Genomic DNA, 20,198 nt, shown 5'->3' on the forward strand with positions numbered 1-20,198 from the left:
CCGCAGGGCCCTGATTTCATTCGGCCGAACGTTCCAAGAGACCAAGGCCAAAGCCGAAGAAGCCCTGGTCTTGGCTGAGGCCTGTTCGACCTCTCTGGGGCTGGGGATCTTGAGCGAGTTTTGCTCACTGGATCTTAAGCTTCTTGGAGGAATGTAACGGACAAGGCCATCTTATTATTAATTCCTAGACTAGACTTTTCAGGATATGCCCTTACCTTCCTGCGTTTCCACCTGTGTCGTTGGCATGACGGTTGCGGTTGGCGTAGTTGTAGGGTTGGTGACTGTCGCAGGAGTGACCATGGGACGGATGCTGGCTCTCGGGGTAGACTTGTTCCCAGCGATGGCAGCGGCTGTCACTTTGCTTGGGGTAGACACAACGGGTGTCGGTTTGATATTGGCCGTCGGCGGATCTGAAGTACTGGCACTAGGAACAAACCGAAAAGTGCACGCATTTGCTAGGATGCCATTTTAAAGCACCTCATGACTGCAGCAGAACTTCCTTAGAAGAAAGAACAGCAGAAGGATACGTGAGACAGAGACGGTCTTCGTGGACAGAATATCAACTGCATGTGGATTGATTTAGACCTTTCTGTGAAAAGATAAGGCTGCATTCTGGAGGGCCATGGCGTCACTGTGTGTCCATGAGTACCAACATGGGCTCTTTATAAAAAAGGAACTCTGAACATGAGGTGTCTTGCTGCAGACATAGCAAGCAATTATGCTAACAATTCATCAAAGTCAAGGGACTTGAATAAAATCTGTCCACCCAGCAATGTGGGACCTTTACAAATCACAGTGGGAATAGATAACCTATGCTTCCTTTCATCTAGGCTCTCTAGTGCAAAGAGGCTGAATTATCTTTTTCCTTCAATGCCACTGATGGGCAATCCGTAACTGTAGAGCCAGCTTGGTGTAGTGGTTTAAGACTGATGGCTTCTAATCTGGAGAGCAGGGTTCGATTCTCCGTTCCTCCACCAGCAGCCAACTGAGTGATCTTGGGCTAGTCACATTCCTGTTAGAGCTGTTCTCCTAGCCCCACCTACCTTACTGGGTGTCTGGCGATTGTAAGCCATTTTGAGACTCCTTGGGGAAGTGAAAAGTGGAGCATAGAAACCAACTCTTTTTCTTCTCCTGCAGTGACTTTAGCAATGTGCCTTTCCTCTGATTTGTGTGCAGAAAAAAAATCACAGTTGTATCTAAAGCATGTTCAGGACAGCACACGCACCAAAGTTTGAACTGTCTATAGAAGTAACCACTACAGTGAGAATAAGAAGGATCCACGGAAATGCAGATAAAATTAAACAAGGACTCACATTCCTCTCTCACCAGCTGCAGGAGTTGATTTAAGGGTGATCTGCCTCTGCTGTTCTGAAGTCTGTTGGGAAGGAAAAAGCTTCTGTAACCCACCGGAATAAAAAATGACCATCTTACAATCACTGCAAAACTCGTTTTGGAAACTCCAGTTGGTATAGAATGCTGTGGCTACAGTGCCTTATACTGTACAGCGGTCACTAGCAGTGCCCTCCAGTGCCTCTGCTGCTGGCGTGAAGATACCCCCTGGAATGCCAAGCGAATGGTCCCGTGTGCTGGGGGTTGCCTATCCCTGAGGTAGGGCCACAGTTCATACATGTCTGATTGCAGGTTCTGGCATGGGGTCATGCATGGTACCATCAGTGGGTAAAAAGGGAACGAATCAGACTCATCATAGGGCTCGATGGGGCCATACAGGCCACCCAGTCCAACCCCCTGCTCAGTGCAGGATCAGCCAAAAGCATCTGTAAATATCTGTCCAGCCGGTCTTGGAAGACCGCCAGTGGGTGGTCTTGCCACCTTTAGCATTTACTAAATGAATCAGAACGGCAGCTGTAACCCACCCACCCCAACTCTACTGTGGCAGGAGATTTGAACAGCAATGGCAAATGAAATGGAACCAAAACCAGCTTGACTTTGCAGGTGGGGATCTGGGACTGCTCTGATGCGAAAGCTCTGCAGATACCGGACCTTGTTACTCGATTCTGGAGGCTCATCTCGCTGTTCGTGGTGCCTCTCTTGCTGCTCTCTGAGCTCTCTCTCGAGGCGGCAAATCCGGCCCTCGTACTGCGATTTCAGCGCGTTCATCCGCACTTCCAGCTCCGTCTTCTGCTCTTCCAGGGTGCTGCTCTTTTGTTTCCATTCGTCGCTTTCTTTGGTTAGCTGTTCTTTTGTGCCTAAAGAACCAAAACGTCTCTTGGTTAGGAGCTTGCTAGCCAAACCACACGACAGGACCTGGGAACTGATTCTCCTCAGTCCACTGCCTGCACCTGAGGAGGTGGGTGCTGATCAAATCTCCTTTTTAAGATGCCACTGTAATAGGCTAAAGATGGTCACTTTCCTGGAATGCAACAGCCAAGAATGCCGCTCACCTGCTAATTGCGCAATCCTCTGTTTGGCTGCCAGAAGCGTCTTCTTGGTTTTCTCCTCCTTCTCCGCGATCTGTTGCCGGAGCTGATCCTCCTGCGTCGTTCTCTCCTGAAGATCTTGACGAAGCCGGGCGACCTCTGACTGCAGCTGGGCTACCTGGTCCTGAAGGTTTTTGACCTCGGTCTCCCTTTCTCCTAAACTCTGCAGATAGCAAGACATTGAAGTGACAGGACGAAGGTCTTCTCAAAAAATGGCGGAGACGTGAATTTGTAGGAATACAGGTCGCAGCTTTAGCCAACACCATCCATGTAAGCCAGCTTGGTGTAGTGGTTAGGAGTGCGGACTTCTAATCTGGCATGCCGGGTTCGATTCTGCACTGCCCCACATGCAACCAGCTGGGTGATCTTGGGCTCGCCACGGCACTGATAAAACTGTTCTGACCGGGCAGTGATATCAGCGCTCTCTCAGCCTCACCCACCCCACAGGGTGTCTGTTGTGGGGAGAGGAATGGGAAGGTGACTGTAAGCCGCTTTGAGCCTCCTTCGGGTAGGGAAAAGCGGCATATAAAAACCAACTCTTCTTCTTCTAATTTAAAAACAGTAGTAAATCAATTCAATGGCTGATCAATACATTCGTAATTGAGGCAGTTTCTCTCTATGGAGGTAGCTATGGCAGGGGTAGTCAACCTGTGGTCCTCCAGATGTTCATGGACTACAATTCCCATGGGCCCCTGCCAGCATTTGCTGGCAGGGACTCATGGGAATTGTAGTCCATGGACATCTGGAGAACCACAGGTTGACTACCCCTGATCTATGGTATTGCTGTCTGCATTGACTTGTTTCACCACCTACATGCACAACATGCTCTTCGCTCAAGGGGTCATGGGCTGTGTACAGAGAGTTATCCTATTTGATCAATGCGACTGTGTGAGAGGCAAAAACCAGAACACACAATCTGGCCAAGCTTCTCAACTGAGCAGAGATCTGAATTTGGGTGTCCACTGACAAGTCCAATGCCCTGGCTGTGACTTACTAGTATATTAGTTATGAAATCTGGGGGAAGGGGCATAAATGCAGGGGCGTGTCACAAGATACTTCTCTTACCTTCTGTAGATTTTCAATCTGTCCCTCCAAGGTTTTTATCTTTGCCTCCGCTTGACCGAGAGCCTCTTTCACCTCTTGAGCTTCCTTGTCTGAAGCATGCAGCTCTTTCGGTTCTACGTGAGGTGGAGCTGATGCTTCTGCAACCACCTGCAATGACAGTTGTGAGTTGCAGCAAGGTGCAAGTTCTGTGACGGATACACAACTCTGATGGACACTCCATGCCTCAACTCAAAGGAAAACAACCATGGTCAAAGGGAAGCAAAAGCAAATATCCTCGATCTTTCTGATGAGACATCTGCTATCCCAAGCTCTCCACACAAGCTAGAAACAGAATCTATGTATTTGCAACCAGGAAAAGGTGGTGGTGGTGGGGCTTTTCTTAAGTTGGTCTGCACTGTCAATCCAAATTCACTTAAATGGCTGAGAAAGGGGACATATTGATAGAGACCAAGACTGTCACCTCTAGACAAATGACCACAGTAGAACTTCTTAAACCAGAGATTTACTAACATGTGTTATTATTAAACTGTGCTTTAACATATCAACGTTCATAATTAATGACCAAAGACAAAAGGTCGCCTTCAACAAATGGGGGCAAACACCAACAGCATTTGCTTTCTCAGATTTGCAGACTGGAATATCAGGCAGCATTAAAAAGCAAACTTGCTGAACAACTCTGCCTGCCAGCCAGAAGATATTAAAAAGGTCCGAGAGAACTGCTTTGCACCTAAAACCACATCACAGAGTTGGATGGGGCCATCCAGGCTACCTAGTCCAACCCGCTGGTCAATGCAGACTCAATCTAAAGCATCCATAAGTATCCGTCAAGCTGCTGCTTAAAGACTGCTAGTGAGGGGGGAGCTCACCACCTCCTTAGGAAGTCAATTCCACTGCTGAACTACTCTGACTGTGAAATTCCCCCCACCCCAATCCAATATCTAGCCAGTACTGTCCTACATGTTATTTAAGCCCATTATCAAAATCTACCTTATCATGCTGAGCTTTCAACTCTTCATACTGGGTCTTGTATCGCCGCCCAATTTTCTTGACCTGCGTTATGGTCTTGACTTTCTCTTGGATGTCAGCCAACTTGGCTTCCAGCTCCTTCTGAAGGGCATCCTTTTCGGTTTTGACTTTTGTTAGATCTTCACGGAGGGACTGGGCCTGATTCTGACTTGTCGTCACCGTCGCGTTTGACCTTAAATGGAAATGGAAAGTCTTATTGTATAGCATCAAAAGATAGCTGTGGAAACAATCATACCCCAGGGCAATATTAGCTAGAGCTGTGAGCATATATAAACAGTTTAAAATACCTTGTAAACTAGCATATAAATGTTAGCATTTTAAAGGGTTTTTTTCTGCAGCATATGGGCTGCAGTTCTCAAACTTGTTTCAGCCACAAGAGAAAACCCACAGCTTTGGTGACTACAGCAGAACTCCCCGTGCTGCACATGAAACATTTGACCAACACCGTACCACTGTTCTGCTGCCAGACCACTTGGCCATCTGCTCCAGTATTCTGACTGGCAGCTGCTTTCCAGAGTCTCGAACTGAGGCCCTTACCAGTCCTGTTACCCAAGATCGTTTAAACTGGGGCACGAATGGTAGAATCTGGAGCTTTACAACATGTGTTAATCATTCAGTCCATCATTGACTTAAAGATGCTTCCTCTAAAAAGTGAGCTGTACAGGCTCATCATACATAAGACTGGTTCTGATGTCATTCTGTTCTCCTCTAAACAAAGACAGACCAAAGAGAGGGGCCCCTAGTCCATTTGCTTCTATTCTAGCTGGCAGAGGCTAGCTAGAGTTTCAGGGATGGATTTCTGAAACCTGCCTTTTGGGGGGGGGGAGAGAAGGAAAGGCTAAGGACTGAACATGTGACACCACCTTAGGCTGAGCCAGACTGCTGGTCTATGAATGTCAATGCCAAAAGTGGCTCTCTGGAGTCTCAGGCAGAAGTTCCTCAGATCGCCTCCTACTTGATCACTTGAACTGGAATAGCAGGGTTTGAACCTGGAACCTCCTGTCTACAGAGCAGATATTCTCCCACTGTAACGTTGCCCTACCCCTGAATTAGTCCGGGATCTCAACTATGCAAGGGATGGACTTGTCCACTGAGCTACAGACCATCGGGGGATTGAATCTGCACTCCACGCACAACGACTGAACACATAAGCATCCAAACAAGACCTTAGGAAAGGACCAAAAAACCCCGATTACTTCTGCTGTGTGGCAAAGCATTGCACTCGATACTCCCCGGATTGCAAGCTCACCTTGGTTACTCCCCCATCCCACCTCCTGTGAACCACCTTCAGCATTTCAATGGAAAACGTTCCCAATAGATCCATGAATCTTACCTAGCGATTTCTGCCTTAAGCCTGCCTATTTCTTCAGTCATTTGCTGAATCCGCTTGGAGTTCACTTCCTTCTCGGAAAGAAGTTTCCAATACTCTTCAACATCGGTATCTTTTTGTTGGGCCAGCAAATGCTGGGGAAACAAATTAACAAATAACCAAAGTCATGACCTTGGTGCTTAGAGGGAAAAGGCACATTCCAGACAGAAAAGCCAAGCTGCGTCAGGGAGTGGGGCACAACAGGAAAAAAAAAAGGCCTTCAAGGTGAGTACTAAAATAATACTATCAAGTTTGAGCCCCCAAGATGGGTGTTTTTGCAAGAGGCGAAAGCGGTGCTGGGGTGCCTGTGCAATTTCAGGAATTCAGGGAGGGGATTCAACAGGGTAGTCAGGGCAAACACAATCCCATGCTATGCTTTGAATACCGGATTCCATCTCCCAAGTCACCAACTGCTTTTCAAAAATCTGCCAGGAGAGCTGTTTATGACACTGTGAAGGACACGCTATTGAAAGGCAATATGGCAACTGGGCTCTGGGCAGGGGCTCCCCATTATCACCAAGAGAGGGGGGGAAGAAGGAAGTCCTACTTATCTGCAAGTATCATTAGCTCCCTATTTTAGCACCAACTTCCTTTATGCCTTTTAGTCCCTCACTAACAATAAAGCTGAAGGTAAAGGTATTCCCTGTGCAATAACATCTTATTTATAACCCACCTTTTCCTGGAGGCTCAAGGACAGGTAACAACATATATAATAACAATAAATTAACAAAATACTCATAATCATAATAATCAAACACTGCCAAAATGCCAGGAGCATTGATGCTTGGCGACTAGCGACAGCTCTGCAGGGGTACCTGAGTTCGGGATTTCCAGCGTTTGACGTCTTCTTCCAAAAGCTTCTTCTCGGCCTGGAGCATCCCACTTTTCTCGCTCAGCTCGGTGTTGGACTCTTGCAAAGGCAAGATGTCAGCTTCCATCTTGCGCACCTGAACCAATGATGGTTGAGAAGTGACTGAGTGACTGTTTCCCAGCACTGTCAACAGACTTCAATGCAAATTTTAAACGCATGCAAACTCTCTCTCTCTCTCTCTCTCTCTCTCTCTCTCTGTAAATGAAGCTCCAGGTTACAAACTCTTCAGAGATGTCAGAGCTTTCTAGGTTGACAGATAAAGACTTGTACAACTCTGGTAGCCAAGCCACCCTCCATCGAACACTGACCTGCTTTAAATAGCTCTCTCTGTTGAAAAATTAAGCGTGACTTCCACTTATCACTCACAAATGTCTCATTAATTGTCAGTTATCTTAGGAGAAGGACAATTAGTTATCCATTATTTAAAATCTGAAGAAAGCATCAATTTTCTAAGGCAAAACTGGATAGAAATGAAAATGACCAATTCATCGCTGCATCTAAAGGCTGATTCGGATGCATTGTTTCCAATCCTCCATGCCACAGTGTGGATTCCCAAAAGAAGTGATGAATTTCACTGGCTACTTTCCTGCCTTCCCAACACCTTGCGTGATGGGAGACCTACGACTAGTGTTTATTCCAGAGCCATCATTGGCTATTACAAGTACACGGGTGGATTATGGTTTGCAAATCACAATGTGCATAGTTCATATTCTAAGATTTCCTGTTCCCTGAGAAAAGGGAAAGGAAGGAGACAGAAAGAAGGAATGACAGAAAGAAAAGTCTGAAGCTTAGACACTGAGTCTAAGAAATGAAATTAGGCATGTACAAAAAAACAAAATCATAGTGTTTTGGATCAGTCAGAAATGATTTGGTCGGATCTGAAAGCCACCAATTTTGGGACTTCGTCATCAGTTGATGGGTGTGCTGGCCACTTCCTTTTAATTGCAGCCAGCGTGCCAATCAGTTGTTGATGACAGGTGCCCCACCCACTCCATTTCAATGCCTCCCCAGGGGGGACCAATCAGCTGATGATGACAGGTGGCCCACCCGCTCCCTTTTAATTCCTCCACAACTGGGGAGGCATTGAAATGGGGCAGGCAGGGTGCCTGTCATCAACAGCTGATGGGCACGCTGGCTATAGAGCAACTGGCATGCCCATCTGCTGTTGATCATAGTCACCCCATCTGCCTTCTTAGGCACTGCCTAAGAAAGTGTGTGTGTGTGCGCATTCAGATGGCTGAATCACAGCTGAATCTATCCAAATGCAGGGAATAGGCAGTTCAGTGCAGATGAGCGGAAAAAGTACCCGAATCAGCACTAATTCGGGTACTTTTCTGCTTATCTGAGCCAAACTGCCCATGCCTAATACAAATTGCTTTTGAGGGTTTGGGTTTAAGGGTTTTGAAAGGAGTTATCTACATTTTCACTTACTTTTGCTTGTGTTTGCTGCAGTTCCTGTTCCAGTCTCTCCTTCTCTTCCCTCAGCATCTTGTTGGTTTCTATCAAAACATTCATGGTCTCTGTCTTCTTCATCAGCTCTTCATGCTGCGCAACTGTCCTTGCCGTCACCTAAAAATTGACACAAGCAACAATGAAGCCCAAATTCTGCATGGAAATACCTAGATGTGATTTGAACTTTGGTGTAACCTCAGATTTACTCATTCAGCTTTCCAGTTAAGTGACATAACCTGTACAACTACCCGAAATGAAGATCCTCTGGCAGTGTGGCAAATGTCTAGCAAGACCCAACTTCTGGGCTTTGCTATCACACTGTGGCCTTTCGTATAGTACAGTGATTTAAAAAATGGCTACAAAATCATCTGTACAACCAAGCACTGCCGTAAAATGGCATCTGCAATTCCTAAGACCTTCAGACATGAAGGATTTATAAACCATACATTCTTGGCATTGCAATACACTCCCCGAAATGTAAAGGAGCAGTCCAATAGTGCCAGATGAGTAGCCAGAGTCAGCCCTACTACAAAGCAGATCCATAGGAGATCACAACGGAACACCCAGTTGTCACTGACAGTTCACAACTTAAAGCAATTCAATGCATCAACAGTGAACTACAGGTTTGTCCTAAAAACGGATATTTCTCTTTCAGTGGTCTTGGCTGACAACTTCTCACCAACAGTGATAGACCACTCATCAGAGACAATCCCAGGAATCTCCCCCAAGCAAGCATGGCGCAGTGGTTAATAGGGGCGGCCTCTAACTTGGAACCGGGTTTGATTCCGCACTCCTCCACATGCAGCAAAGTTGGGTGACCTTGAGCAAGTCACAGAGATCTCTCTGAGCCACATACCTCACAGTGTCAGCTGTAGGGAGAGGAAGGGAAAGGTGTTTCTAAGTGACTTTGGAACAATTGTGTAGTGAAAAGTGGTGTATAAAAAAACCTGCTATTCTACAACAGACTAGATGCCAACTTTGTTCCCTACATATATTCTCAGACCATAGCATCATGGGCCCTAATTGCAGCAGCTATACCACTGTGCGCTCAGCCACTTTTCCACCAGCCAATTTAATACGTGCCAACAATAACCCATGAGGACGACAAAGATGCCAAATCCACAAACCAACAGGGGAATCTTTTATAGTTGAAGATGTGTGCCCCAATTCACAAAAACTTCTACAGAATAAATTTTGTTAAAGCGCCTTTTGAAAAAGAAGAGTTGGGTTTTATACCCTGCTTTTTACTATCCGAAGGAATACCACAGCAGCTTACAATCTCCTCCTCTTCCCAGAACAGACTCCCTATGAGGCAGGTGAGGCTGAAAGAGCTCTAACAGGACTGTGACTAGCCCAAGGTCTCCTAGCTGGCTCCATGTGGAGGAGCAGGGAATCAAATCTGGCTTGCTAGATTAGAAGCTGGCACTCCTAACCACTACACAAAGGTGGCTTTTGCTTCATTTTGCTATAAAAGATTAATACCGTCTACCCCTCCGGGACGATTTATTCCAAGAAACGCCATCAACACTGATTTTTTCCCCACAGAATTTCTTCATGTGCCCTATGGAGCATCTGCACATTGCAGAAGATTCTGGGGCATTTTGCATGAAGCCCAAACCCACTTTTACTGTCATCCCAGATAAATGAGGGCATCTTCCAGGAGACACCAAAATGCTGCACTGTCGCTATGACTTGTAGGAAAATCACACATTGTGAGCAGTGTCTTCTGAGGAGGCTGGCCCGATAATATCAATACGCTTTCCGAGGACCTCCAGATTGATGAAGGTAAAGATGGGGAAGAGCTGGCTTCTCATACTCCGCTTTTCACTACATGAAGGAGTCCCAAAGTGGCTTCCAAACAGCTTTCCTCTCCTTACAACAGACACCCTGTGAGGTAGGTGGGGCTGAGAGAGCTCTGACAGAACTGCTCTGAAAGAACAACCCTAAGACTGACCCGAAGCCATCCAGCTGGCTGCACGTGGAGGAGTGGGGAATCAAACCCAGAATACAGCATGAAAGCAGCCCCTTTAACCTAGACAATGGTATTGATTTGGTTTTCCTTAGATATCCCACACAGGCACATGTGTCACTCAGGTGCTACCAATGAGGTTGACATTATGACATCTGTATCTAAATGTGATGGATTTTTACAACACAACTCTCAAACCCAGTACAAAAGGAACACTGTTAGGGCCCAACAAGAGTGTATCCGAGTACATACCTGCACTTTCTCTCTCTCTGCGTTCAGACTCTCTTGAAGTTCCTGGATCTCCCTCTCCAGATGTTCCACCCTCTGACGGTACCGTAAGCTCTCCACTTGAGCTACCTCAAACCTCGTTTCTGCAATCTCCTTTTCTCGGCGTATAAACCTGAAACAGAAAGATGACCCACGGGAGATTAAATACCTCTATTTTAAATTGGGGGGTGGTGGTGGTGTTTAAAAATAAAAGGAAAACCAAAAAAATATCGAATCATTTCAGCTCTGGCAACTCAGAGGTGCTTATGGGCTTTCGTGACTACTAGGACAATGTGTAATGCAGCTGCATGCAAACTGAAGAACCTTCCATCCGAAAAGGATTGCTATAAAGTAATTTATACTGCAGAGCTGTTAACTAAATTTACTTCCCAATTTTTAAAAAAAAGGGATTTCATCACTAATCCTGATTAAGACTTAACCAAGTTTTTGATTTTTAGGGAGAGTTTCACTTCTTTAAAAATGCAGCCGCCAAGACTTCAAAGCGGGGGAGGAACTCTCTTCTTAGCCTTTTCCTGATAGTGCCCTGCCGCAAGTTACTCTCACACCAAGCTGCTTTCACCTCCACCAGCGAAAAGAGACAGGTGCCTTTTCCAAGGATCAGTCAAAGCAGCTTGATAAAGTGCTGTGCTTTCTAAAGGGAAATGGCCTCGGCCCTTCTCGCACCTCTGACAGCTTACCCCAAGGGCTGCATTTTGCAAAATAAGTAAAGCTATCCCTCCACATAACCAGAGAACTATACTGAATGTGTAGATCCAACTTGAACTCACCTAGGGAAGAAACCGCCCTGAGCCTTCGGGGAGGGCGGTATATAAATCTAAATAAATAAATAAATAAAGCAACGGAAACAGAGGCGGTCTTTTTTTGCTCAAGAGAGGGGGAACACCCAATCTCTAAAATAGTTCTGACCTGACATCCACACCAGCTTTGGGATGTTGCTGTTTCATCACAAATCCTTCCTCTCGGGATTGAAAGCATTTGGCAACAAGAGAAAGGAAGCAGCTGCCCCCCCCCCACTTATTTATTTATTGGATTTATTTATTTATTGGATCCCGGCTGGGCCCATAGCAGTTTACAAGGATAAAAGAATTAAATGCAATAAACCCCCATAACTCCCCTTAATTAATAAATATTATTAATACCAAAGCGGCAGGCAAAAACAACTATCTATTCCCCTGGTTCAGCCAGGGGACCACCTGATGCTTTTGGGTAGTGATCTGGATCAGTTCCCGCCAGGTGTGGGTCGGCACGGCTCTTACCTGAGGATCTCCACTATTTGTTCCTGGGATTTGCCTTCTTCGCTGAAGGAGACGTTCAAGGCGCTCGGCGCCCCTTCCTTCACCGAAGCCATCATCTTGCCACTCAGGCTTTCCAGCTGTTCGTGCAGCAGTCGGTTTTGTTTCTCCAAGTCCTCACAGCGAGAAGCCAGCTTGGATGCTTCATCCTGTGTAAAAAGAAGAAAGGAAATGAGGTCAATGGGAACCCTGAAGAAAGGCTAGAGGCCTTTATTAAAGCTTAAAATTAACATTTGAAAGTGGGCAAAATGGACAGTAGGCAGAGGGCAACTAATTTTTAAGCAGAGGCTGGATAGCCATCTGATGGAGAGGATGATTCTATGAAGGCTTAAAGGGGTGGCCGGTAAGAGTGGATGAGCAATAGGTTTGTGAGTGTCCTGCATAGTGCAGGGGGTTGGACTAGATGACCCAGGAGGTCCCTTCCAACTTTATTATTCTATGATGATGATGATTCTAAGGGCTTCATTTCTTCCTCGTGCCATTCCTCCAGTAACAGGTTCATTCATTCATTTATACGGTCACAGACCAGGATGTAAAACTTAGACCTAAGAAAAGATTTTAAAACATGTTGGGGGATGTAGAGAATAAAATTAGTCATTACAAAAAAGCTAAAGGTGTTTGGCTTCCTGCCAGTGGGCTTGAATCGCGTAGCCACAAAATTTCTCTGTCTGCAGGGACACTTGAGGCTTGTCATCCATGAAGCCAGTTATAGGCTGAAAGTCTTTGATGAGAGCTAGTGTGGTAAGTGGTTTAACAGTGGGGGCCTCTAATCTGGAGAACCAGGTTTGATTCTCCACTCCTTCTCTACAGGCAACCAGCTGGGTGACCTTGGGCCAGTCAGTTCTCTCAGAGCTCTCTCAGCCTCACCTATCTCACTGGGTGTCGGTTGTGGGGAGAGGCAGGGTGGGCGATTGTAAGATGCTCTGAGACTCCTGCGGGTAGTAAATAGCAGGGTACAAAAAAACGCAGCTCTTTTCCTTCTAGAAGGAGCCACTGGGATCTGGCCGAAAAATCCGTACCTTTAGCATCCTCTCTTGCTCCTCCCACGAGGCTGTGTTCTCCCGCAACGCAGATTCGGCTTTTTGGGCTGCTTCCTCCAGTTGCTGCCTTGCAGCGGAATTCTTAGCCACATGTTCCTTGGCGGTCTGCAGGGCTTCGACGTCAGAAGCATGAAGCATCAACTCCCGCTCGTACTTGTTTTGAGCTTCTGCAGCAATCTTGGCCTGTAAGAAACCGCCATTAATCACCTCTTAAGTGTTAAGGGTCTCCCATGGATTGCATCCAACTGGCTTTTCTGCTGGTATGATTTATCATATGGAATGTGTGTTATATAGCCACATCTAAAAAAGGCCAGCTTAATCTCTTTGATGAGTTAACTGATATGTGAAAACCCTTTGTGTAACAGCAACTTCTCGAAAATCTAAGTTTGCTTGGTATTTTTGGCAGAAGGAAGTTATGGGACTGATTTTTTTGGAAAGAGAATGGAAAGGAAAAAAAACACATACAGAGGGGAAAAACAGGCTTCCTCGGGAGGTGGTGGGTTCTCCATCTTTGGAAATTCTTAAACAGAGGCTAGATAGCCATCTGATGGAGAGGCTGATTCTGTGAAGGCTCAAGGGGTGGCAGTTGACAGTGGATTAGCGATAGGGAAGTGAGTGTCTTGCACAGTATAGGGGGTTGATCCATGAGGTCCCTTCCAACTCTATGATTCTATATCCAAAAAGTTCCTAAGTAAACTGCACTCAGAGCCCCCCATGCAATTCAGTACTCAAGATCCATGGCACATGTGGAGCTCCCATGGGTAATCATGACCACGTATTCCAAGTAGAGCTGCCACAAAGTACCTTCCTAACAAGATTTCCTGTAAATGTATGCTAAGCCCCTGTATACTTGATTCAAATGATTATAGTTTTTGCAGGTCTTCCACTTCAACAGAAATTTAAATTCTCTAGCAAAGTGCAGAGACAATTACATATCTATCCATCTGTCTAAAAAAAGATCAGTTTGTCCATGATTAGTAGCATCTAAGAACTAGCCCCCCCTCCCCCCCAAAAAAGAAAAGAAAATCATTCACCTTTGCAATATCTATATCCTGGTATGTGGAAGAGGCTGCTTAAAAGACACACAGGGAAATTCTATTATCATTTTACGGTGTTTTAAATGCTTATTTTATGTTATTTTAATATGAAATATGGTGTACACTGCCCCAAGATGGCTGAGACAATTAGGGCAGTCCTACAAGTCTAATTATAAATAAAAATAAATACCCAAACTTACTTGTTCTTGACAGTCCCGTTTGGCTTGCTGCTCATTACCAAGAGCTGTGCTTGCTCTCTGAATCGATTCTTGGACTTCAGCTTTCAAACTGGAGAGGGTTTTCTTCATTTCAGACAGCTGCATGAGAAACAGCATGCATTGATAAATTGTGAGTTTTCTGTTGGGGGTTTTCTTTTTCTTTTCTATTGAGACTGTCAGGTTTCAAAAGTAAAGCTGGAAGGCACGACATGCAGCTTCTTATTTAAGAGAAAAACCATCTTGGATCAGGCTCACGCAAAGCCCTGGCTTGCTGCATTTCAGTTCCTTCCAGTTCACCAACGGCATTAAAGTACTTCGTGCAGACTCCCACAGTTATGCTACACATGTCACAGCTGCCAGAGAGTGCCAGAAAGTCCATACACTTTTGTGATGCTACTGATTGGGCTGCTTTATCACATGTGAACTTGAAAGGGAAGAAGGGAGGTTGCAAGCGGCAAGCAAATTCACCTAGCGCTATTGTAACATGTTAGTGAGAATCCTGCCTTACAGCCTTTCTTTCAAAGGTCTGGATTCAATGAACATGATGCTGGTTTCACAGGAATGTTGTATGTGGATAAAGAAAATAATCTGATCTACTGGAGCAAGAAGTAACCTTATGATCTCCTGTGTTTTCCTATCCAAGTAAAACAAATCATGAGATGCCTTGAATACCTTCTTACTGTCAAGTGGTCCATGATTCAGGCTCTACAGAACAATTATTTTGTGACTATCAGAAGCTGAGTACAGAATGTAAAATCCTAGAGGTCAGAATCCAAGGAGCCATGAAACTTGAGTTGTGTGCATGTACAAAGGGGCAGTGCATGTACAAACAGGGTTTTCAAGTAGCAGCTCCCTCTCATGCCACAAGTTTCTGAAATTAAGCTACAAGCAAATTATAGGATTGCACAAAGATCTATTAGGCAAACTCTTGGTATAAAGTTGAAGCACAAACATTTCAATCCTAGATGTGCAATTTTCCTAGCTACAGAATGCCAAAATATGAATGGACTAGTATCAAAGCCCTTTTCAAAAACGGGCTCCCTTCCAGCAGGAGCATACCTGAGGGCCACAAAGCCCTGTTGCTGCCTCTCTCCTCCTGCCCGACAATGGAGGCTGCAGCCACAAGGCTTCTAGCAGGCAAGGAGGGAGAGTGGGAGCTGGAGAGGAAGGGCCAATCAGGATGGACCTGGATGGACAGGGCCCTGGACAGTCTCCTCCCAGGAGGCTGTTTCCCAAATATATAACGGAGTGAAATAGTGTTAAGGATAAAAATGACACCATTATACCTGTAGCTCCAGGCTCTCGACAGCTTTCCGCTTGTCATCTTGAAGCTCCTGTTTTTCCTTTTCTGCCTCCATTAATTTCTTTTCCAGCTGGGACTGATACTCAGAAGAGTCCTTCAAGCGGGCTTCAATAGTCGCGCGGACTTCCTCCGTCACCTACAAAACAAAACTCAGTGTTGAGTGCAGGTATTCACAAGAGACATGCTTCCTGCTTTTGTTCACTATGGAAAGGAGGACTGAAGTCAGAAAGTCAGGCTAAACTGTTCAAACTTTGTCATATCCGACTCACCTGAACCATACTAGGACGCCCCCCCACCCCTCAACTTAAACAAATAAAACAAAAGTACTGTTGGCCTTCTACACATGTAAATGAGATGAGGACAAGCTGTTGGCTTGTAAACTTAGACAAAAAAATAAAACTAGGCTTTGGGACAGTTTGGGGTCAACAACATGCTTGTCCTCAGCTGGGGAAATAACCAACCTGCACAGTTGCTTGTATAGGAATGATTCTGAGGGCACAGGGGTTACTGCTGAATCAACAAGCTGAACTTTAATGTACTTTGGAGGCCAGGGGTCCCATGATCTGCAGACACAAAGATCACACAGATTTCCCCCCACATTCTCCTCTGCTCAACAACCATTTCCAACCCCAGGAAAGTATTCCTGTGGTTGTGGGACCAGCTTGTACGTTAACAGCCATGCTTTGTCCTCTTCCCCTTCTTCCATCAGTTGAAGAGACAATTTCACTCCCTCCCCACTGCAGCCCCCACGGCTATTAATCCACACAGGTCCTATGATGCCCAAGAATGAGCTTTTCCGGTATCAGAAACAGCTTTGGGGAGACAAAGTCACAGCCAGTGCTGCCTTCTGAAGACAGAGTACTGTATCCCAATCATTATGCGTACACAGCTAATTAATGCCACTCGGATCTAATTAACTCAAGCAGGCTGTAGTGCTGTACGTCTCAACAGGAAAGCTCCTCCTGGCTCAACGCAGGGATGTGAACACAGTAAATAAAGCCCAAAGTCGCGCTTAGCAGACAGCATATTACCTCCTTTTCTTTGTTAAGTGATTCCTCGAGGCTCACCACCATTGCTCGGTACTGCTCCACGTTATTTGTGGCTGTCTTCAGCCTCTCTTTCAGGTCATTAACTTGCTCCTCAGACTGCCTCAATCGACTCGTAAGATCATCCACAACCTCACTTGTACTAGGCTGGCCTAAGAGAGTTTAAAAACACACAAACATCAAAACCAGAAGCCTTCACGGAATATGAAACTACAGCTGCTCCTTACACAAGCAGTTCTATGATTTTTCACCTCAAATAAAGCAATCCGTGTATTAGTAACTTTCAAAAGAAACATCTACAGAGGAGATCCAGCATGCTAGAGCTACGTGGCTCAGAATGTGACAGCTGTGTTGTCATTTGTTACAAATAAGGTGTCACTTTTCCCCTTGTTCTTAGGGACTCCTAGCATTCTCTGCCTGATTACTATGCAGTGCAAGAAAGGACTAGGCGTGATGTTCAACCCCTTCAGCTTATCAAAGGAGACCCCACAGAAGGAAGTATGCTGGAGAAAGACGACACAAAATTCATTATAATTTATTGGACTGAAATGCACTTTGGGTATCGTTGGGCGTACTGAATTTGAAGGAGCCAGTTCTGAATGTAAGACCTGAATACTGCTATTTTTATGCAATAAAACCGAATAGTTTAATTTAAGGCTGGATCCTAAAGTTCACTCATGGAACAGACCTTTCTCCCCCTTCCACTGTAAGCCCACCCCCAAGGCTCAAGGGACTCCTCCCCAGGGACAGCACTAAACTTAATGCTGGGATCTGCCATAGGGGGCAGATATGGTGACCCTCTCCTGCAGCAGTGCCCTTGTGCCTTGGGAAAACAGACCACAGGATCTGGTTCTTAAATTTTATTTCTACCTTTGTGTTCCCTTAAAGCCCACTTCATCGAATCCGGTATACCCTACGATATTCTAAGTACGTTTCAATATGATCACCATCCTGTGTTTACATATGCTGGGCCAAGCTGATGAGGAGTGCCAGGTTCCAATTTGCCAGTGTTAAATATTTATCCTCCTACCTTGCCCAGGAGCTCGCTGAGACGACTGGGAGGCTAACTGAGCCTCCATGTTGTGAAGCTGCTGTTTCAGTGTCACAATATCCTTTTGGGCGTTCTTCAGCAGTTCTTTCGTGTTAACGTGAAGGTTCATTTCAGTCTCAAACTGCCTTTTGGCATCCAGCAAATGAATCTGAAAGCAAATCATGCACGCCTTAAAACCACAAGCTCGAGATGCTCAAAAGCAGAACAGAACCATGTGGGCTCTCGCTAAACCTTAAGCCAGGGGTAGTCAACCTGTGGTCCTCCAGATGTTCATGGACTACAATTCCCATGCGGCAATTGTAGTCCATGAAAATCTGGAGGACCACAGGTTGACTACCCCTGCCTTAAGCCACCTCTCTCAATGAAGTCATCTTGGCCACCTCTCTCAGTAAGTCACCTGAACCACACAAGAGTACTTCCAAAATCTGCTCACATTGACTATTAGCACACAAGAAACCCCGGGACACCAATAAAAAGGACTGATACGTCCTACTATCTGTCAGTGCCTGAAACCCAACCAATCCCTGTCTTTGGATTTATAAGACACAGCCCCTACCTTACGAGCCCCATGCTGATAACAAGGACCATTTCAAAGACTCAGTATTTGGGCAAACAGTACAAAGAGAGAGCCAGTCTAGCATGCAGTTCAGCTGATATGAAGCTCCGCATGCCAAGGGGTGGTTTTGCCTATATTCTACCAAACCAGACAGGAAACTGAACTTTATACAATAGGAACACCTACAAGCTCTCTGGCTTCTGTCTGGAATTGACAGGTCCTTCTACTGGCTATTCTTGCATACCTGAGATGTCCGCCACTGTTTCCTCAACACTGATGGAGTTCAAACTCAGGTGAATGCATTTCTGCTTGTTGGAGAGTCAGACTGGTGCGGTGGTTCACAGTGGTGGCCCACATGCTGGCCCATATTGTAAGGAATTCTCCTTCATTTCCTCTTATTGAACCAAGTGGCAGGAGGATGTTAAGAGTTTACTAACCCAACCCAATTTGAATCCAGACCCAAAGAGTGCAATTCTTTATGTAAGTCTCTACTCAAAAGTAATTAAAAAGGAACATGGCATGTTCCTTCCATGTCCACTACTCACATCTTGATTTTTAGAAAGTGCGTGCCTTTGCTCCATCTCGTTCTCCAGTTTTTTCTTCAGCTGGGCTATTTCACGCTCTGCCTTCTCTAGCTGGTTATTGAACCTTTGCTTCATTTCCGTCTCAGACCTTTCTAAGATCACCTAAAGAAAAAGACATTTTCACATGGTTCATCCCTGGCACAAGACATGTTCAAAGCCAGTAAGGTTCCACAGCGACAGGTAAGTCTCCACATTATAGATACAGGGGTTGCAGAAAAAAATTTCCCTCCATGTGCACCGATGGCTGCTAGCAAGAAGGAAAGACTGTGGGGAAAAGGGCAGGACATAACTGAACACACCTGAATAGACTGCAGGTTAGTGAGTAGCAGATTTTGTCCTCTTTTCTCTGCTGCCAAAGTTTCCTTTTGCTGAGTCAGGCGGACCTCGGCCATTTTCAAGATATCTTTTTCTTTTTTCAAGTTTTCTGCTCTCACCTTGGAAAGATGACATTTGATTTTCCAATTAGCTCAAGCTGGGAAAAATCCAGTGTTGACATCTAAGTAAGCATATAAGAACCAACTCTTCTTCTCTTATAAGTAAATTCAGTTATCAGTCTAAAGTTTATGGCCCAGATCACAAATGCTGGAGGAAAGAGGTGACAAAGCGCTGACATAGCCGAATGGGTCGAAACACTTGACTGAGCCACTGTAGGGGGTGGATTCCAGCTATAAACATTCCTTCATATAAAACTTCCATGCTAATTAAAAATTGTCAAAGGGGACAAGAGTCCTATTCATTTATTTATACACTTATACCCCACCCTTCCCTAGAGGCTTGAGAAAGGCTTTTCTACAGCTATAGTTGGTCCATTTCCTGAGGAATGGCACAGTGGAAATCTAGAAACATTTCTTCTTTAAACATAACTTATTATTCAACTGAATTAGTACAGATGCCAAAAAGAACAAGTCTCCACAGCCTCATGAATAAAAGGAGGAAAAAACAGAATAACAGAGGAGATCTACTCTCTATAGCAGCAAAAAGAGAACCGAGGGAGTAGTGCCCCTCCTCCTGGTAATGTGACTGTTTTGGTGGGAAAGTGCCAGAAGGAAGAGGGGTGCTCCTAGGCTACTAGGAAGTTTTGGAAACCTTCTCCGCAGCTGGCCTACACACATCCAGTCCCCAATGTGGGATCACACAGAGGTCACGATGATGAACACTGAAACATTACAAAGTAATAACTTGTAATAAGAAAGCAAGGCATAGAATACTATACTAATTACCTCAGCCATGGCTAACTTTTCATTAGCCCCTCTCAGTTCTTGAGTCATGGTATTGATGATCTGTTCCTGCTTCTGAGTCGTCGCTGTGAGCTTCTGGATTCTCTCGTGCAGTGACGTTATCTCTCGACGATATCCATCAACGTTATCCTGCAGCATCTCATACCTTTACAGAGGAAGGTTTTGTTACAGCGCAAAAAGACAAAATTAAAGAGAACAAATTTAATATTATTTATTCAGTATACAAGATTTGTCACTGTATACATTGTATACATTGAATCTGATAATCAATTTTTAACGATGCAGGTTGGGAATTGCGTTGCCATGTTTTGATTTTCCTAAAATATTAATCCCAGAGAGCCAGTTTGGTGTAGTG

General features: G+C 45.3%; 1 protein-coding gene across 2 annotated transcripts in view; it reads right to left on the reverse strand.

Moving 5' to 3' along the window:
• Positions 1-20,198, reverse strand: part of TPR (translocated promoter region, nuclear basket protein) — a 62,522-nt gene that overhangs the window by 17,680 nt on the left and 24,644 nt on the right. For both annotated transcript variants that reach the window (XM_077332663.1, XM_077332662.1), the window contains exons 18-36: positions 19,826-19,988; positions 18,905-19,039; positions 18,567-18,707; positions 17,445-17,613; positions 16,400-16,566; positions 15,352-15,504; positions 14,048-14,164; positions 12,790-12,993; positions 11,735-11,919; positions 10,443-10,590; positions 8,201-8,338; positions 6,714-6,845; positions 5,863-5,993; positions 4,491-4,701; positions 3,504-3,650; positions 2,403-2,601; positions 2,002-2,207; positions 1,314-1,375; positions 216-424 (exon numbers count right to left, since the gene is read on the reverse strand). In XM_077332663.1, coding sequence (XP_077188778.1) covers positions 216-424; positions 1,314-1,375; positions 2,002-2,207; positions 2,403-2,601; positions 3,504-3,650; positions 4,491-4,701; positions 5,863-5,993; positions 6,714-6,845; positions 8,201-8,338; positions 10,443-10,590; positions 11,735-11,919; positions 12,790-12,993; positions 14,048-14,164; positions 15,352-15,504; positions 16,400-16,566; positions 17,445-17,613; positions 18,567-18,707; positions 18,905-19,039; positions 19,826-19,988 — 3,017 coding nt within the window. The remainder of the gene's footprint in view (positions 1-215; positions 425-1,313; positions 1,376-2,001; positions 2,208-2,402; positions 2,602-3,503; positions 3,651-4,490; positions 4,702-5,862; positions 5,994-6,713; positions 6,846-8,200; positions 8,339-10,442; positions 10,591-11,734; positions 11,920-12,789; positions 12,994-14,047; positions 14,165-15,351; positions 15,505-16,399; positions 16,567-17,444; positions 17,614-18,566; positions 18,708-18,904; positions 19,040-19,825; positions 19,989-20,198) is intronic.

Source organism: Paroedura picta, chromosome 4, assembly GCF_049243985.1.
Source record: "Paroedura picta isolate Pp20150507F chromosome 4, Ppicta_v3.0, whole genome shotgun sequence".
Lineage (NCBI taxonomy): Eukaryota > Metazoa > Chordata > Lepidosauria > Squamata > Gekkonidae > Paroedura > Paroedura picta.